Here is an 18845-nt window from a genome sequence, read left to right on the forward strand (position 1 = left end):
GGCTGGCTGAAAAGCTTCCAATTACCTATTTCACTGAAACAGTTTCCGGCAGAGTGACAGCTGAATGCAAGAAATATGGTGGGCCTGTCTATATTTGAAGTAAGCCAAGGCTTCAGTCCCAGTGGGGTTTTGGGGGTCTCCTTTTGCTTGGCCTTTAAGTGCTTTGGACAGACAATAACTTTCCAAGCAGGGGATTTACCGTTTGATAGAGAAGGTTTGCCAACAGTCATGTGAAGATTGTTGGCCAGCAACAGTTTGCAAAAAGAGCGTGGAGTTCCTGGTGGGTAAGTCAGTGGCTCATGGAAAAAGTGCACGCAAGCAACTGTCTAATGAGACATAGTTATCCATTAGCACAAACACTGACACGGATTAAATTCAAACCTTTCTTCACACCACTGACAGCACAGGGATGCTACAGGCAATTAACAGATCCGGGGAAACAGTCTAACATTTACAGAAAGAGCAAAACAGTCAGATCAGTAGCAAATTCAGAAAGTGATTTACCTCAATCTCCCTCAAAAGTTCAGACTGGCCACATGTTTCCAAATCCTCCAAAGCTTCTCCAAAAACACGCCAAAAACTATCCTCGTGAGTGGTCTCAAGGCCATTTTGGCGGTTGGGGTATCTGTTGTAACGTAGGAACCAAACATTGTCAGCACTCTTCTGCAGCGGGATGAAAGCCGCAAGGCTACAGCAAGTGTCTCACCAGTAAAAGCAGAGACTTGAAGAGTCTTCATATACAAAAGCAAACAATATGAACTTTTCAGACAAGAGTCCGAATACGAGACCTCCATGCATTTACTAACGGGGCAAGTGTCCTTCAAAGGAAGAATTAAGTTGGTGTAGTAATGTCAGAGTTCAAAGGGTAAATTAAAAAGTGCCTGTAGGAAGATTGTAGGTTTAGGAAGACGTTTTGGTGAAATAGAGAAGTGAAAGAAAAAAGGATGCATTATGGGTAAACCAGGAGCCTCAGAGACTGTTAGTACAAAGGCTGATGGGATAGAGCTCAGATCTGAGACACAGAACACCTGAGAAGAGAGAGAAAAACACAGAGGGTAACAGACATGGTGAGAAAATGATAAATACATTAGGTCTCTATGAGAATAAATAATGCAAAGATGTATATAAAAATGATTGCCCTGGGCTGGAGAAGCAAACGCACGCTACAGCCAACAATATCGACAGTGTCATGTATAACCCATACAAACCGAGTTTCATTTGCCTTGGGATGGCCAGGGAACTGAGCTGTTACTTTCAGGAGGTCTCTTTTTTGCTATATAACAGTCATGACACAGCCATGTAAAGATTGCCACCAGTTCTGTCTACAGCAGAGAGTACGGGTAGAGAGAACCTCTCTCAAGCTGGTACAAACACACGCTAACGTTAACATCGTGTGCGTCTTGCTGGGGGTCCTGCAATTTCCCACCTTGGTAATTTCAGCAACTCTTATCTCTGACCACAAGCCAGGGTTAATTCACAAAGTTCTAAAGCAAATAGCAATTAAACATGCTGAAGTTCTCTGAACAAGCCAGAGAAGTAGGTGACACTGGACACTGCTTACTGTACACCCGACTCTGGGCCAAACTCAGACCATCGGCGCTCAGTTTAACAGGAGCCTCTTGAAGGAAACTCTCTGCGGTGTTAAATCAAGGTCATGATAAACCCACTAATGTGTCATGGGGAGAGACCCCAAGGGGACAGGGACATTAGGGCAGCCCTAATGCATCTTCTACGCATCTTATCAGGAGCTGCATGGACGAGGCTCCACCTCTGCAACATCTGGCAGCATCTCGCATGGCTTAATGGTCATCAGCGCCACAGACGGGAAGGGATGCTCATCCACCAGAGCCACTTAGCAAAGTCAAAATATTTTACTTCAGTACAAGTCAAAGAGAGGTCGGCGTCCATTAAATACATAATGACCCCTTGGGCTATTAATAGAGCTTTTTCCAGATCTCTATTAACTGCAAAGTCTTTAGCACACGTTTTGCTTTTCATCCACTGGTTTAAATGGGAGTATGTAGCAGGCATAAAGTCACACACACACACGCTTCTGCTCCTTGTGGAATCATGGCCTGCCTGGAGAGAGCAGTATCTGACATGGCTTATTGTGTTTTAAATTCACCCCTTACCTGTCATCAGCTTTTAAAGGACAGTAGTCTTTACACCAGGCAGAAAGGTCAAAAAAACACCCAGCAAGACTTTATAAAAACAAACCAAAATTTCCCCCCACAAGGAATTTTTGATTCTTTCCCCTTACTCATTTCCTTCCTCTGCTCCCAGGTTCCCGAAGAGGCAAACGTCCCTTTCAGTTACCAGTTTCTTGCCTCTCAGATCAGCAATAGAACAAACACATCCAGGACGTGGATGAATCAGTACGGGCTCTCACACCACAGGGTCAGCAGGTTTTTCCAGGCTAAAGGCAGCCGGGGTTAGAGACATTTTGTTTTTCTCCCTAATAAAAAGGGCTCAGCAGCATGAACCGTTTCACTTGCACTTTGACATCAGGGCCCAGAGCCCTCATTAGGGACACTCAGGGCTTCGAGCACTCAGATTTGCTGACTTCAGCTGTCGGCGGCCTCGCTGGGAGGGCCATGAGGGATCAACGACCTCTGTGAGCTGGCTCTTGCTGAGAGGCGAAACAAGAACAAAGTCTCCGCCGCTGCCAGCCTTCCTGCCAGTTTGATCATCTTTAAATAGGTGGAAATGGCCATGAGATGTTCTAAGGTTTTTGTTTGGACAAACAAAAGTTAAGGAAAAAAATAAGAAAAAAAAAGAACCAACAGTAACAACACGAGACACACAACTATGGGGACTCTGGAGAATGTTGAGAGGAGGGTTAGTTACGAAGCAGTGAGGCTTTTCCACCGTGTGTGGCTCAGTGAGGGGCAGCCTCTGGTCAGGGCAAATCCAGCAGGATTTTCACCCAAAGCAAGGGGTAGCTGCAGCCTCCTCCAGGGGCTCAGGAGGTGTTGCAGGAGTTTTCCCATGCTGGCTAGGCGGGGGATTAACTCAGCCACGTTCACTCAACGTGGCTTTGTTTGTGGTGTTGAAAGGGCCAAATTGTGACGGAGAGAGACGTGCAGCCACAGCTTTGGGAGATTTTAATCTGGACATGCAGCCTCATACTGGTCCTCCAAGAGCTCTGGTTGGCCTTTTTTGCTTTGTGGCTTTGAGCTGTTGTGAAGCTGCATCGTCACTCGAAAAAGTCTGGCCAACACATGTGGGGATTGCCCTGACCATATCTATTTATTACACCTAAACTATGAAGATACTGCAGCCTTTACATGGCAGGAATAGGAGACATGGTAAGAACCTGTGGCCCGTGCAGCTGAGACCGCCCTAACTCCAGACACAAATGTCACCTGGCCATGGCAGAGGTGCCACAGAGCTACACCCAGGGTAACCTGGCAATGTGGAGGTGGTTCGACAGAGCAGATTGCCACCCCAGCACCCCTCCCCATGGCCGCCCGACGCCGAGATGGGGACATTGTTGGCCACTCCATCCCATTCCCATGCTCCCTCATCCCTACAAGTGACACCCACATTTCCAGTCATGCCTCCCTGCCTCCTCCCACCCCTCCGCACCTGCTGGGCTTGTCCCAGTCATCTTCACTGAAGCTTCCATCCATGTAGGGGTAGTTTTTCCTGGGGTCGCCCGGAGGGGTGCTGCTCTTTTGCCTGCTGTGTCTCCATTCGTGTGGATGGAGGGCTATGCCCGCAGCCTGAGGTATGTACGTACCTAGGGAAGGCAAGAGGGGGTGGAGAGAGATGGGGTAATACCTGGTCAGAAAACCCAAATGGAGTAAGTCACGCTGAGCCAGGAGAGCCTCATCCCCCAAGTCCCAAACCTGAGGCCAGGTGGATTGCATACTACTTCCATCTCAGTCATCCAAAAGAGGTTGTTCTTCCCATTTCTTCTTGCTTGAACCAAAGCAGTTTCTCAGGATCTTGCCAGAAGGTGCCCCATTTTTTCTTTGCTCCCCCACTTCTGAGTAGTTTTGTGGTATGGGTCTGAGATGCACAGACCTGGGACTACATCTACCACAGATGCAGATCCTCCCCCCAGTCAGCTCCAACTTTGGTTAACGGCTCCTGTTTCCACACTGAACCCAATAGAAATTGTGCTGTTGAAGCAGCCATCTTTAAATACAGTGAGTCCTTCAAAGGGTAAAAAGAAGATGCTGCTAAGCTTATCTCAGCATGCCCAACCCCATTCATTTTGAAGGATTTGGAGGCCTAATTTCTATTAGGAAAAAAAGTCTTCATTTAGATCCTCAATTGTCTTCGGGACTTAATGGACAGCACAAAAGAAGTAATAGGATAGGAAGGACAGTAGCAAAGAAACTGCATCCAGAGCAGGCAGAAGCAACAGTCTCCCTTCAACAACCATAAAGGTGCTGAAGGTACCTGGTGGTGGTCACCAGCTCCAGTGTGCTCAGCAGTGGGAAATGAAGAAGAGCCAGTCCTGATCCTGAGAGCGGCCAGCCAGCTCCCACAGCCAGCAGAGCCCTCCCATGCCTTCGGGATCAGCTGGTGCAGGTACAGAAAACTGCTTCAGGGACGTGTGTTAAAGGCAAGAAACAGGAGGAAAAACTCTGCTGGCTTGAGCGAAGGGGAGGCTCATCTGTATCACATTTGATAGGAGATCAATACGGACTGTTAGGATGAAATCAGACAAGTTTCGCTACGTCTGCCCCCATGGACTTTTCCGTACTGCAGTGTCTCACTCTAGAGATGCAAATCCATCACCACCAAGTCACAAGATCCCCAGGTCTCACAAGCAGCTGCCTGGACAGAAACCTTCCAAAACAGAGCATTCCTCAGCAGTGTCAGTGCCATCTGCAGTGGAAATAAACCTCCCGAGTCCCCTGCCCACCTTCTGCTGCCCTTTCAATGCTTCAGAGAAATCCTCACAGACTTTCCAAGAAACATCGTATGCTTCCATCACATGTTGTGCCAAGCGAACAGGAAGAGGTAACGGAGAAACACATAATTAAGGGAGACTTGACCTCCCAAACAGCCAAGAGCACTGGAAATACCCAAAGACAACGCCAGCACTTTCTTTGAAAATGCCAAGGCCTGTTATTTGACTTAGCTGAGCGTTTCCTCTGTGTGTTTTTAAAGGTTAGACTGCTCTGGAGAGAGCCCCAGAAAAGTGTTTGCCAACATCTTACAGCAGTCAGGAGTGTTCGCTGCCTGCCAGAGCAGAACAAGGTCCCTGCAGTGGGTGGACAGCAGGTTGGGCAGGGTGCAGGGGGCCAGGGACGGCAGGGGTATGTGTGCAGAGCTGTCATTTGGGCGCCACCGGTTTCACCTCCTCCTTCCAGGGACATGGGCTGGATCCCTGGAATTCAGAGCCACCTGGTGGCATGTTTCCACCAGGCCCAGCACAGCTTCCTCGCCCAAACCCTTCCTTGAGTGGCTTCCAAAAGTTGTGGATGAACTTAAAACCTACAAGGCTGTGGAGCCCAAGCTATAGTTCTCCATTTGGGGTGTAAACCCCAATCTTCAGGCTCTGTGCATCCCAGGTCTCCCCACATCCTGCCTTCCCTGCCCATCCCATGGGCAACCTTGCGTGTCCTTCTCCCTACCCTCCTGCATCCCTCTTGCCAGCCAGCACCAGCACACCACCATGCAGCCAAATGCAATTACCAGGGAAGACAAGAGAGCCCCTGAAGCAAAGTTGCAGTCTGTGGATGTTGGGCAACTTGGCATCAGCCCCACTCCCTGGGGCTCTGTGCTCAATTACGCGTTCTCAATTTACCGGTAAAAGCAATCACTTTGCTAAATCCAGTGTCCAACTTATGTTAACATTCAATTAGATGGAGAAGGATTGCAGCATTATGAAGGCCAGGGGATTCCTCCTTAATGAAGCTTCCAGTCCCAACTGCACTCCCAAATTAAGACTTCAAACCAACGGAGGCTGAAGAAGACGCAGGGATGGTGGCAGAGACACATGTGTGGTGCTGTCCTTTGAAATTTTCTATGTCAGAGCGCAGCGAGCGCAGGCACGCACCTTGCTCAGCACATTAAAGGTACTTTGCAACAGTGCTCCTGCAACATCCCTCCCTGCTTTCACATTTGGTTCTGGACATCAGTCTTTTCACCAATTTCCTTTTGCGGAGGTGATTCAGGGTTTTGTTTTGTTTCAACACGGGCTAATACTAGCTTACGTCACTAAATCTGAACTGGAATAACTATTTTCCAGTGCTTTTCTCCAAGTAAAAATCTATTCCCATGACTAGAACAACCTCCATCCTAGTTCCATATGTCTGCCAGAAGCCACAGCTGAATAAACCTGGCCTCGAAGATGTGTTCATCTGATCACTCACTAGAGAGTTAGAGATACTTTCTTGTAATATTACCTTAATTATTTTGTTAAGTGAGTGCTTATAGTCACAAGACATTCTTGCGGATTTTAAAACATCCTGAAGAGGATTAATATGTCCTGCATGGCCTTTCTGAAGAATTAAAAGTGAGCTATGGACCAAATATTCTGTAAGACATAAGGCCAGTGAACACTTCCTCTGATTATGTGAATTATAAAGTGCTGTAATCGTTCTGAAAATGCTGTGAACAGTATGATGCATATAAGCCAGAAGAAATGTGCCAATAAAAACCTAAAACAGATACATCAACTCAGAGCGCCACATGAGCGCATTTTAAAATACATTTTGTTCCTTGCTGGAAGTGAGAAGCCATGCAAATGTGGTCAGCCCACAGGCTTCGGCTCATGTTCAGTCACCAGACAGGTTCAGAGGCTCTGCCTACCTTCACCTTGGCCCAGAGCCCCCTAAGAAAAGACAACTTTGGCTTACCTTGGCTTCCATACCCAGCATCAATACCAGAGCCATCCCAGGACTCCATAGCACTGTCCACGCTAGGAATTGTGGTGGAGTATATCTCAGACAACTTGCTAGTTTTCTGGGAGTCTGTCAGTTCATCTTCTGGGTCACTCACTTCGTTTATACTCCCCGACTTCTTGGGATAGGGTTCTGAAACCAGAACATGCTGCTTTAGCAGGCATGAAGAGCAAGCCTCCAGGAAAGGCTTTTGCTGACACAGGAGCAAGCCCAGGTAGTGTAAGTCTGTTGAAACACCTCTTTAGCTCTTCAAAAGTAGCTGAGAAAGGCTTGTGCAATGCAGTTGAAAGCATTTAATGCAGTACTCTTATCTCCAGCTGAATCAAGGAAAAATGCCTGAGTTTTTAGCACATGGAATATAAGAAGCAACTATGGGGATTTAAAGATTCCCAAATATGAGAGAGTTGGGACCTAATCTCAATTCACAAGCGCATCTTCTTGTGCCTTTGGAAGCTTCCTCCAAACAGCCCTGCCCAGAGAAGTGTTGGCCTCTGCAAGCAATAGCCCAGAGCTTCTCTGGTCCCAGAGGGCCTCTTTTTTCACTCAGAGCAGCACCTAGTCAGAGTGCTAGCTGCAAACTTTCTGTAACAAACAGATGTTTTAATGAGATTCCAACGACAGTGCAACCTGGTCCCAAGTTACCGCAGCAGAAGTTATAGACCCCTTCCAAGACTGTACAACCTTATATCAATTCAAGGCTAATCACCACCTCTCCAGAGTCTCCCATGTGGTCTCATGACAACGGTGGAATTCCTGGGCCTGGTATTTTGAGGCTGAATTTCCCCTGATTAGTGATTGGAAAATGAAAAGCTGAATGTGGGTGACGAAGCTCAGACCTTCCTTTCCATTATTTTAGTAATAATAGGCCCTTATTATCATTATATCAAATTCCCCTTCAGGCAAAAGCTATGCAAGGAATGGTTTCTCAGCGCAAGCATTTCTTTATACTGAATAGTTTAAAGTTCTTCCTCATTGATTAGATATCCTGTTAGCCATCCACACCCTGGATCTCTGACTTGCAGAAGCTGGGATAAAAAGCCCTCTGAAAGTCTGCATTTGTCAATGAGGACAGATTATTTTACCAAACAAAGCCCAGTGCCCTGCAAGTCCCTATTTTCCAAGCATTCAGAAGATTGCTCACCATGATTAACTCAAGATTACCTTGAAATTTCAATTACACCTGCTTCATTCACAGAATGATTAACGAGTCTCCAACTGGCACTTGCATGTCAATTATTTCAGCAAGTGGCTGTGACAATGCTAAGTGTCAGCAGGGAGAAAAAAAGAGTTTTTCAGACCGAGGATCAAGACACTTGGCTGCAGGGAACGAGACTGGGGTTTCTTGAAGAGGAATCAATTCCCCAGTTCTACCTCTATTTGCTAAGTCCCCACTCCCTGCCTCGGCTTCTTCCATTTGCCACATAGATGCATTGCCACACACTTTCATACTGCTTTGAGGTCTACAGAAGTGCTATGTTTAAGAGCAATGCTCCTTTTCCAAAGACAGACATCTCATGGGCCATGCTTGCTTGGAAGAGCTTTATAACTTGATTTCTTTAATTCCCACAGCACCGTGGGCCACTGGCTTGGTAGGTCCAGCTAAATCTAGAGACTGCAGAAGCATGGCACAAAAAACCATAAAAAATACTGGGTGTGGGGAGAGACAGAGATGCAGCCAGAATGCACTCGCAACTTTCTGAACTTGATGAAAAAGCCTCTGTTTGGCTCTGATTATGTAGCTGAGGAGAAAAGTTTGCACGTTCCCTGGTTTTGTCAATCCCCTCTCTGTCCCCCAAAAAAGTAGCCTGCCTGTACTAAGTACGCTCCTACTCTTTCATACCGTGTGAAGAAGAATAGCTTCAAAGCCACAGGGAGCTTGGCAGGGAAGAGAAGGGGGTTTCTAGAATGAAGGTAGATGCTTTGAAAGATGATCTTACGACCCCAAGCCAGGAAAAAGGGTGTAAAAGATTTATTGCCAATTGCTTTCAAAAAGTTGAATTAAAGGTAGGGTTTTTTTTCATGGATTCTAACAGCTCCAAGTCCCCTTGATCATTTTGGGGGGTTATATTTAAAAAAAACCATAACTGCACTCTTCTGCTTTTAGAAGTGCTTCATTTCTGTGTGAAACACCCACACAGAGAAGGAATGGCAACAATGGCACAAGGGGTCAATCTAAAAAAAAATTATCATCGCCAATAAATCCGCTGTCTAATCTCTTCCCAGTATCACATAGAGTCCCTGTGTTGCCTTTTTTTTTAATCTCTGAGTCAGAAGTTCAAAAAACACCCACCTTTTCCCTCTGTCCCCAGTCATGCCCTTGACCATGCTGCCTCAACACCTTCCACAACACATGAAGGAAAACCCACAGCGCTACCTACTCCACTGCCTGAGGTCCCTGCTGGGGTGTGCCTTTGCCCTCCCACCCCAAACCAGGCTCCCCAACTCACTCTCTGTCTGCTTCTTGATCTTCAGCGTGACCGTCTCTCCCGCCATCTGCAGCAGGTGAATGGCTTCACTCAGCGGTTTGCCCTTGAGGCTCACGTTATTAATCGCTAATATCCGGTCACCGATGTGGATGGCTCCAGTTCTGTAGAGAGAAGGCACTGTTAGAAACTTCAGCAAAGCAATTTGCCTCTGAGAGACAGGCCATTAAGTTGTCGCTTGAAGCAATGGCATATTAACTCTCAGAACTTTCAAATATGTCTTGGTTTCCCCTTGGTACGCTGTATACCCATGATTTCCCCTTCATCATCGCTACTAGGAATCTGGGTGTCCCCAAGCATCTTCTCCCCGTGCATACAGATCCGAATACGCACAGGAATGTATGCGCTCCTCAGATCCTGGGCCCCTCGGGAACTGGGGCTGCAGATCAGCTTACAGTCAAAACTCTTCAAAGCAAGGGGGTCTACATGTTAAAAGCACAAGGATTTCCAGTGTGTGATGTCCACCAGCTGTCACACATGGAACTGAAGGGTACATTCACAGTGATGGAAAGAAATGATGAGACAAACCTAGAAACCCACTGGAAAAAAACAAAACCAAAATGGCCCAAGACACACAGACTGTGCGTGCAAGCATGAGCAGAATCAGTTGCAGATCAGTTCGTGATATGTTTAAAGCTCGCCCCTACACTGTGACTTTCTCCATCAGGACCAGTGTGCTGGAAGAGGTTACTATGTTTTATTGTTGAGCCACACTCCAGCACTGGCTTCTGCTCCCAGCTAAAAAAATCCTCCGGCTTCAGCAACAGCCAGGAACAAACTAAGAAGCCACGGCAGTTCTCCCCCTTCTCCGTTCTTCCCCTCTGTGTCTGCCCACAGACAGGGGCTCACTTTCCCTCTCCCCGTGTTTGCTGCAGCTCCGGGAAGAGCAGGCAGGGCAGGATGAGTCCATCGCCAGAGCTGGCGGCCAAGGCAGGAGCTTGCACTCACCGCTGGCTGGACCGAGCTCACCGCACTCACGCTCCAGCTCCCTAATGCCAGCAAGCGAGAGCAGCAGTCCTCTCCTCCAGCAGTGCTGTGAGGTTTAGCTATCAGGAACCTGTGTGATCAAGCCAGGAGGAGATGCAAATCTGGACTGCAATATCTTTTTGTCCATGGCAACGCGCCTCTCTCAGGTTACATCTCCAAATTGGACTGCTGCTTCTCCAGAATTGCGATTTGATATAGCGTCGCGGGCAAAACAGCTGCTCATCTTTCCCCCACATAGAAAACTTTGGTAGACACGCTGCTGTGAAACATCAACTCTAAGTACATCAAATTAGGAAACGCAGCCAAGCAGCAGGCGGGACTGCTCGGGCCGCTGCTGCCGCCGCCATGTTGGAGGGGGCCAGGGCGGCCGCCAGCCGCTAGGTGTCTCTCGTGTCCCGCCCAACGCGGCCTGAAAAAGCCCTCAGGGAAAACTTGTGCATTCAAATGAATTACAGATCAAACCGGAACCGGAGTATTTGTCTTAAAAAGTTTCATCTACGCAGTCGAAAAACATCAAGCTTAAACTGCTGGCGGTTTAAAGGCGATCCGGCTCGCTGCGGTGGTTCAGCAGCTGAAGGCCTCCTGCGGTAGTCCTGAACCCAGCGTGGGGCCACATCTCACAGAATCACAGAATATCTGGGTTGGAAAAGACCTTGTAGATCCTCCAGTCCAACCATTAACCTCACACTGACCGTTCTCAACTCCACCAGATCCCTCAGCGCTGGGTCAACCCGACTCTTCAACCCCTCCAGGGATGGGGACTCCCCCCCTGCCCTGGGCAGCCCATTCCAACGCCCAACAACCCCTTCTGCAAAGAAATCCTTCCTAAGAGCCAGTCTGACCCTGCCCTGGCGCAGCTTGAGGCCATTCCCTCTTGGCCTGGCGCTTGTTCCTTGGCTCAAGAGACTCATCCCCCCTCTCTGCACTCTCAGGGAGTTGTAGAGGGCCATGAGGTCTCCCCTCAGCCTCCTCTTCTCCAGACTAAACCCCCCCACTTCCCTCAGCCATTCCCCATCAGACCTGTGCTCCAGACCCTGCACCAGCTCCGTTGCCCTTCTCTGGACACACTCGAGTCATTCAGTGTCCTTTTTGGAGTGAGGGGCCCAAAACTGAACCCAGTCATTGAGGTGCGGCCTCACCAGTGCTGAGTCCAGGGGTAAGATCACTCCCCTATCCAGACACCAGCCCAACCGCCCGCCTCTGAACAACAGCTCTGCAGAAACCGTGAAAGTCCCTCAGCAGGGAAAAGTACAGCAACTATTAAAGAGAAAAGTCACGTTCAGCCAGGTGTTTTTCTTCAAGGAGGGAAAAGTAAATCAAAGTCCAGTCCTCCCATCTGTCCATCTCCAGACACCCCTGTGTGGACAAGCAGACAGAAGCCGAGTGGGAGCAACAGAGAAAGGTGTTTCTATCTAATGACCCTTGTGCCGCTCCATCATCACTGACAGTCCTCAATTCACCTCAAACACAAACCAGGCCAAGGAGCTGCATGTTCCAAGTCCCTTCTTGCCCAGAGGACACATGCAAGAGCAGAATCAAGCAACAGGTAAGTTGCAAGGTGTAAAAGGGGCTGCAGGCACTTTCCAGCAAGCACTGGAGAAGAGGTGTCCACGTGCACATGGTAGGGACTTACTTGGCACATGGGCAGGGCCACCGTCCCTTCTCCTCCCTGCCAACATGGGTTGGTGCTGAGCACTCCTGGACAAAACCCTCCTGTCAGCCCCCCCCCCCCCCATCTACTTGCCCAGGTGGCACTAGAGGAGGCTGGTCAGGCGCTTTAAAATGCCAGTGATAGCCCAGAATTGCTCTTGGAGAACCATTACACCTCAACCAGAATTGAACAGTATTGTTCAGGCACACTTCCTTCCCCAAGAAGAAGGAAAACAAGTCCATGGACCAGGGTAAAAGCCACCTGCAGGCCCTGAAGGAGGAGAAACAGAGACTAACATGGGAGACAGCCACCGCTTGACACTGATCCAACAGCCTGAGCTGCCTCTGTAGGTTTCTGTAAGATCAGACACATACAAGGAGAAAAATGTTCAAGGTTAAGATAAAACCCAAGTCATCTGAATCTGGAGCCTTTTCAGCTTATACAGCCTGTCACCCGCTGTGACAGACATGTGACAGATCCTAGAGGACGCCCTGCCTTCCCCATCACCAAGCGAGCAGCTCAAGCTGCAGCACGGACCTTCACAGCACATTCCCATTATCAGATTCTGGGATCTGGTCCACCTGTGACAGCGCTGCTGAAACACGTCCTGTGCTCCAGCAAAAGCCAGGCACAGATTTGGGTTTAAATCCCTGTCCTTCAGAAACCTGTCCCACCCTTCAGAGCCTGGCTAAGGGCACCTGTGACACAGGGAAGGGTAGCAACAGTAGGAAAGGGACACTTTAGGATAACATAGGACCACCCCTCTTCCCTTGACAATGTCAAGCCACTCCCTTCTGTTATTCTCAGGAGAAACACCATGCACCTTTCCTGCGGGCAGCCTTCATCCCAAGGCTCCTCGCCCTCCTCGCAGGGAGCCAAGGTTACCCAGAGAAATCCTGGCGCTGCTCTGTCCCCATGCCACTCCTCTGCACAGGCACCATTATTTGTTAGTCAGCTATGGTGAACATCCTGAGCAGCTCCATTGCTCTTCTCAAAAAGCTTTTCATTCCTTACTGCCTGCCAGCTCCTGATCAAAATTCAATAGTACCGCAGCACTTGCCTGCGCTATGTTGTTCCATGAAGCAGTCATTGATGTGTATCCGAGTTCGAAGGAGAAACAGCCACGGCATTGCAAAGGGAACTGAGAGCAACACGGGTACAAGACTGTCTTCTGACACCTGACAGCGTTTGGGCTTTCTGTCCTTAACCTCTCTCATGCTGGGCTGCAGGTACAGTGCAGAACTGCTATGCAGAAAAGCCTCAGATGCTCTGTGGCTATTATTTTCTAGGGAAGAAGACTGAATCCTACAGTGGCAGGCAGTGATTTAAAATCCCCAAAGAGAAGAAGCACTAATGACTAAGTCCATCCCTCTTCCTTACTTCTTGGGAGACACTGATGTTCTGCTTTCTGTACCGAAGGGAAGCAATGGAAATGTGCAGCAGCGTGCGTGCTGAGAGTTTGAGGAACCCAGTGCAGAAAGAGGTACTGAGCTGTTTTATAGTCCAGCTAAGAGGGAGTGTGGCCTTGAAACAGAACAAACCAGAAGGCCAGATCTGCAGTCAAACCTCCCCAAGGTCTAGTACTTCACAACTATTTTTTCAGGGATGTTTTTTCTGCTGTTCGGCCTGTCAGGCAGCACAGGGTAAAGTAACCCTATGAGAAGCGTGAGTCAGGACCGCTGAAATGATTTATTTACAAGTCACAGCTACCGTATAGACAGATGAATTAAGATACAGTGTATGACTCAGTTCCACCTTATATTCTCAGCAATGTCCTTTAAATCCCACACATGCACATATATTCAGGCACAGGCACACACAAAGTCAACCTCCCTGGTTGCTGAAGGTAGATCTGCACCTACATTTATACAGTATAAATGTCTGCTGCTTGAGGCACGCCAGCCATGCACCGAGATACCTCCACATGTAACAGACTAAGCAACCAGCAAGGATGGGTCAGAAGACCCCTGAGATCTGTGGTTTCAGCAGGACACACCACTGTCATGGCTGTAAGCTGCAGTTTAGCGATAGGTGAGTACTGGACAGGAGTCTACAGTGGTTTCGTGGGCAGGCTGGGCACTCTCCCCACGCAAGGTGTACGTGGGAAATCACAGACCAGGAAGCACCTCTGTAGAAGAGGGACAGATAAACATGTGTTCGTGCATTCAGCTGACACACTGGCTCTGACTTTTCCAGAAGTGCCCTGCTTTGAGCCTCTCTCACAGCCCTAACAGCACACTCCCAACCACCCTGCTTCCTAACACTTGGTACCTTCATAGCACCTTTCCTTTTTAGCAGACTAAAACACCTAAGAAGCGATAATGACAGCAGAGGAAACTTGACAAAGTTCAAGATCCCTTCCCACATCAACTCAACCGCTCTGCCCCCAAACCTCACCTTTCTGCCAGCCCTCGTTTAGTCAAGCCTGAAATGACGATAGGATCGAAAGGTTCCTCCGTGCCGGAAATGGTTATTCCCAAAGGGCCACCGTATCGCTTCAGTTCCACCGTGTAGATAATAGCACCGGTTGTCTCCTGCTCATCTGAAAGAGAAAACAGGAATGTGGAATTTTTTAATTAGTCATATGAAAGAGGTCATACGAAAGACTTGCAGAATTTAGAAGCAAAAGCCTGAGGTCTTCAGCCATGCTCACACCAAACAGGATTTTAACCTTCCAGACTCCATTTAAGGGCCGAATAACAAAACCAGGCTATAATCAATCGGGCAGCAGCCCTTATCTTTGTTGGTTTGCACTACCTATTGGGAAATGTCATTACAGTGGACAGGCACCGGTTTGCATCAGGATTTCCGTACCAGAGTTATCTTCATCCTTCCTAATCTTCAATTTGACCAGGTCTTCACACTGCCTTAAAATCTGCACAGCATCCTCCATTGAGCAATTGTCGAGTCGGATGTTATCAATGGCTAACAGCTTGTCTCCCGGCTCCAAGGTGCCAGTTCTACGTGGAAAGGAAAAGAAAACTAAAAGTACATTTGTATTTGCCTTTCAGATCTCATGACACATTCAGTCCTGCAGTGGCAGTGACAATATTAACTTTTTGCTGTCCTTGATCTTTTCTGGGAAACAACCATGAATGGAGTCTGGGACAATTTTAACTTAGAGGAAGTTTGGGCATCAACACAGAACAAGGCAGGAAGATTAGATATACAGCCTGGGTAACCTACAGCACTGAAAAATGCCTGATGTTTAACTGACAGATATTCTACCTTTTATGGAAACTCCTGTATGAGCACTCTTCAGAAATGAGCCCTCCAGCAGCTCTAAATTCCTCTGAAAGCCTTGCTATGAGGTGTTGGGATCAGAGAGGAAGTCAATAAATGCTGAGTTATTTGCACAGTTCTCCACCAGTGCCCACAATTCACTCACTCTGTTCACCTGAGCAGGAGCTGAGACATGGCAAACTACCTGATGAGCCACAGCACCTTTTGGGATATATGATGCCCTTTACCACATGCTCTTAAATGCTAAACATCCGTGTCCCATAGGGTCGGCAGACATCTGAATCAGCGCCCTGGCCACCTTCTCCATTAGCTCAACTCTACTTGCTTCAGCACAGACAGTTTTTATTGCAAACCCTACTGTGGTCTAAGACAAACCTCTAAGGTTGAGATCTCCTTGGACGCTGGCAAAATACTGCTTGGGCTTCATTCTACCTCTCATTACTGGGCCAGACATTTTGAAATGGGTTTGGCAGATGGGAAATTCTGCACTCACCTATGTGCTACGCTCCCCTTCTTGATGTCAGAGATGATCAAAGGCTCCCCAGGCTTTCTGCTTGCAGCTGCAAAAGAGATACATAGGTACTAAGCTTGGTATTGAATCTGCTATATAGTGCAGTGATGGTTAATGGGGAGAAGAAGTCGTAAGGAAAGGAAATTTATATTCCTTTGACAAAATGATACTTCACACTTGAACTCTGGAAGCCACACCAGGAAAAAAAAGAAGTAAATCCCTGCAAAAGTTTGTTGGTTGCCCTTTGCCCAAGTTAGCTAGCTGCCTCCTTCCAACTTCTCCTGAAGGGGAGGACGTGTGGTGTCCAGCAGCAAGAGGTGGGATTGCCCGATCCCAGCACTGTTAAACACCCGCTCACCCACATCGCTGACATGAGACAGCGAGTCAATGGCTGTGGCAGCAGTCAGATGTTAGCACTGCTGCCTAGGGAGTACCTAGTTCAGCGCTGTGGTTAATATAAGCATTTCTGTGTTCTTGAAGTAAAGTGGGCTGGGAAATTTTCCAGGTGGAAAATAACCCAGGAAAAACTAGATAAACGACTGTTTTCCAGCTGGTTCACCTCCTCAGGCCACTTCATCATATAACCAGATAAATCAGGGCTTGTCTCAGTGTTGGAGCTGGAAGGGGTGCTTTCCAACTCTTCTCTTCTGCCCAACCCTGATAACTTTTTCAGCCCATGAGAGATGCAAGTGTGTTATCTCTAGGACAATTTGCATTTTCAAATTTCCCTGCAAGACCTGCTGCTCTCTTGAGAAATCTGAGAGACATTTATGACTGGAACTCTCCTGACCTCTCTGCCATCCACACACCAAACATATGCCAAGAGCATCCTTCTCACCTTGTGTCAGTCCCTCCTGCCTTGCTATGGGAATTGCATCATTTCATTTAAAGCTGACAGAAGCTTTGATCTGCGTGGGAAGGAAGAAACTCGCAGCATCTGAACATATCAGGTGCAGGTCAGGGATTAAAATATCTGTGAGGCACGTGGCATCAACCACACAGAGATCCACCTGCCTGAACATCAGTTAGAGAGCACCCCAGAAAGTCAGACATAAAGGAGTAAGTGCTTCCTCTTATCAACCTCTCTGCTCTAGATTCTTCTGTTGTTTACATTCATTTATGAGATTTAAAAACATATGTGCTAACCCATCACCTTTAAGGATACCCTCTCCCAGATATAACTAAACCTTCTGTACTGAACAGAGCAAAAAGACAGCCAATCTCAGTCATAGCAGGGCTGAGTACAAAAGTTAGGTCAGACAGCGAAGAGCAGACCCTGACTGATTTTGTAATAGTCACGGCAATGTGATTGCTGAATGATACAGAGCCTAGAAGAATTACTTTCCCTATCTCTTACTGGAGCGTGGTGCCAGATAATTTTGTTCTGGACACTCATGTTCAGCTTGCAGCCATAGGTCAAGGAGAAGCAGATGGGTTGTGGAGATTCCCCAAGGGCTCGTGCCTATACTCAGCCTGTCCACGGCACGGACCTGCCAGCAGATAGACCAACACACACCAGGCAGAGCTGAGCAGTGGGAGGGAGAGATGGGGTGCAGCAGCTAAAATCAATGCAGAAGTCCCCCCTCTAATTGAAAAGACCACACACTGTCGACTAACAGCACAGGGGACAAAGATGTAGCACTCCGTTATTACTATTGCTGTTCTCTTTTCCAATACAGGGGATGTATTTGCTGCTGTGGGAAGTCTACAACGCAGTGGTCCGAGCAGCGGTGATGGGAGACCCTGCTAGCAAACCCTGAGCCCTGGGCCGGGCTGGCATCGCTGCATGTTTAATCGCTCCCTAGCCTGGTTCTGTCAAAACAATCCAGGTTAGCAAAAATACTTTTCACTGCGAGGTTTGTTTACTAGTTTCAAAGCAGAGACAACGTGACAGAAAGGGGTTAGGGAGGATCTCCACAGTCTTGGTGGTGGGTTGGGGATGGCCATCTCTAAACGTGACCCAGCCACACTGGAATGATGTGTCCAGAGACAGTGAACACTTAAAAAGAGCAAAAAGGGGGGAAATTAAAAAAAAATAAAAGCAAGTATAGACAACAACATGCTTCAAGTTCTGCAGAAATGGCATTTATCTTGGTGTCTGCCTTACAAACCCTGCAACATGAGTGGGGATCCTGCCCATGATCAGTCTCTGAGCAGAGAGCAAGACCTCATCCTTCTGCAGCTCCACAGCTGGTGTCAGCACTGAATGCAGCACAAGCTTCCTGTGTCAGAAGCACAAACCAAGTGCTTTGTCCATTAGGAAACAAAGCAAGTTTTAAGGAAAAATCATTCTGGGTTTTGTTTGCACTTTTTTTGGAAGTTGTGTTTTCCAAACAGATTTTCTTGAGACTTCAGTCAAATGGAAGAGCCATGTACAAGCGCATACAACTGTCCCTACCATCAGAGTACCCAAACTTTAATAAATTGCAGCCCTCTGTTTTAAATAATCACTTAGTATAAAATGGAAAGGCTTTATGGAACTACCATTATTAGTCAGCACCTACAAATCTGAAAGGTAAGTTAGAGAGACTTAATGAATAATCATTCTCACTCAAGAGGCATAAGATACAAAGTTAAGATACTGAAATCTCAAAGCACAGAACAGTCACTTGCTGTTTGTTTTAAAAACAGTAGTTACTAACTTCATTAATTCACCTTTGGCATCCCAAAGTCTTTCCCAGTGCCCCAGCAGAGTGCCCAGCTGGGCTTTCTGCCCATCAGCTGGGACCAGGCTGTCCCTGACTGCCCCAGCCACCCCGGGACCCACGTTTTTAACAGTCCTGGGCTGTTCACACAGGGTGACAACACGCCTCTGCGTAACGGCTGCCCTTCTACAGGCGGGAGCGCTGCAATTTCACTGAAGTGGCGGCTCAGTCTAGGTCAGAGGCATTAGATGTGTAGATCCCTGGTGAGCTTTTGGATAAACCATTTCTAATTTGCCTGCAATTAAACAAAAACACCTGAAAGTACATTACTATTTTATTAGGGCTGTGGTCTTTGGAGTTAAGACGCACAGATGAGTAAAGCCTCTTTATCCATTCATTTCTGCTGCTGATGTGGTTATTTCTCTTCAAAGGACAGTGCCTTGGTAATTCTGTTTGCTG

At 47.7% G+C, this 18845-nt stretch overlaps 1 protein-coding gene across 1 annotated transcript in view; it reads right to left on the bottom strand.

Moving 5' to 3' along the window:
- The window catches only part of GRIP2 (glutamate receptor interacting protein 2), a 293425-nt gene that overhangs the window by 9715 nt on the left and 264865 nt on the right, over nt 1-18845 (bottom strand). The window contains exons 15-21 of the mRNA XM_074835669.1: nt 15724-15790; nt 14802-14947; nt 14385-14529; nt 9314-9453; nt 6822-6998; nt 3589-3742; nt 505-625 (exon numbers count right to left, since the gene is read on the bottom strand). Of these exons, the coding sequence (XP_074691770.1) occupies nt 505-625; nt 3589-3742; nt 6822-6998; nt 9314-9453; nt 14385-14529; nt 14802-14947; nt 15724-15790 (950 nt within the window). The remainder of the gene's footprint in view (nt 1-504; nt 626-3588; nt 3743-6821; nt 6999-9313; nt 9454-14384; nt 14530-14801; nt 14948-15723; nt 15791-18845) is intronic.

This window comes from Strix aluco, chromosome 11 (assembly GCF_031877795.1).
Source record: "Strix aluco isolate bStrAlu1 chromosome 11, bStrAlu1.hap1, whole genome shotgun sequence".
Taxonomy (NCBI): domain Eukaryota; kingdom Metazoa; phylum Chordata; class Aves; order Strigiformes; family Strigidae; genus Strix; species Strix aluco.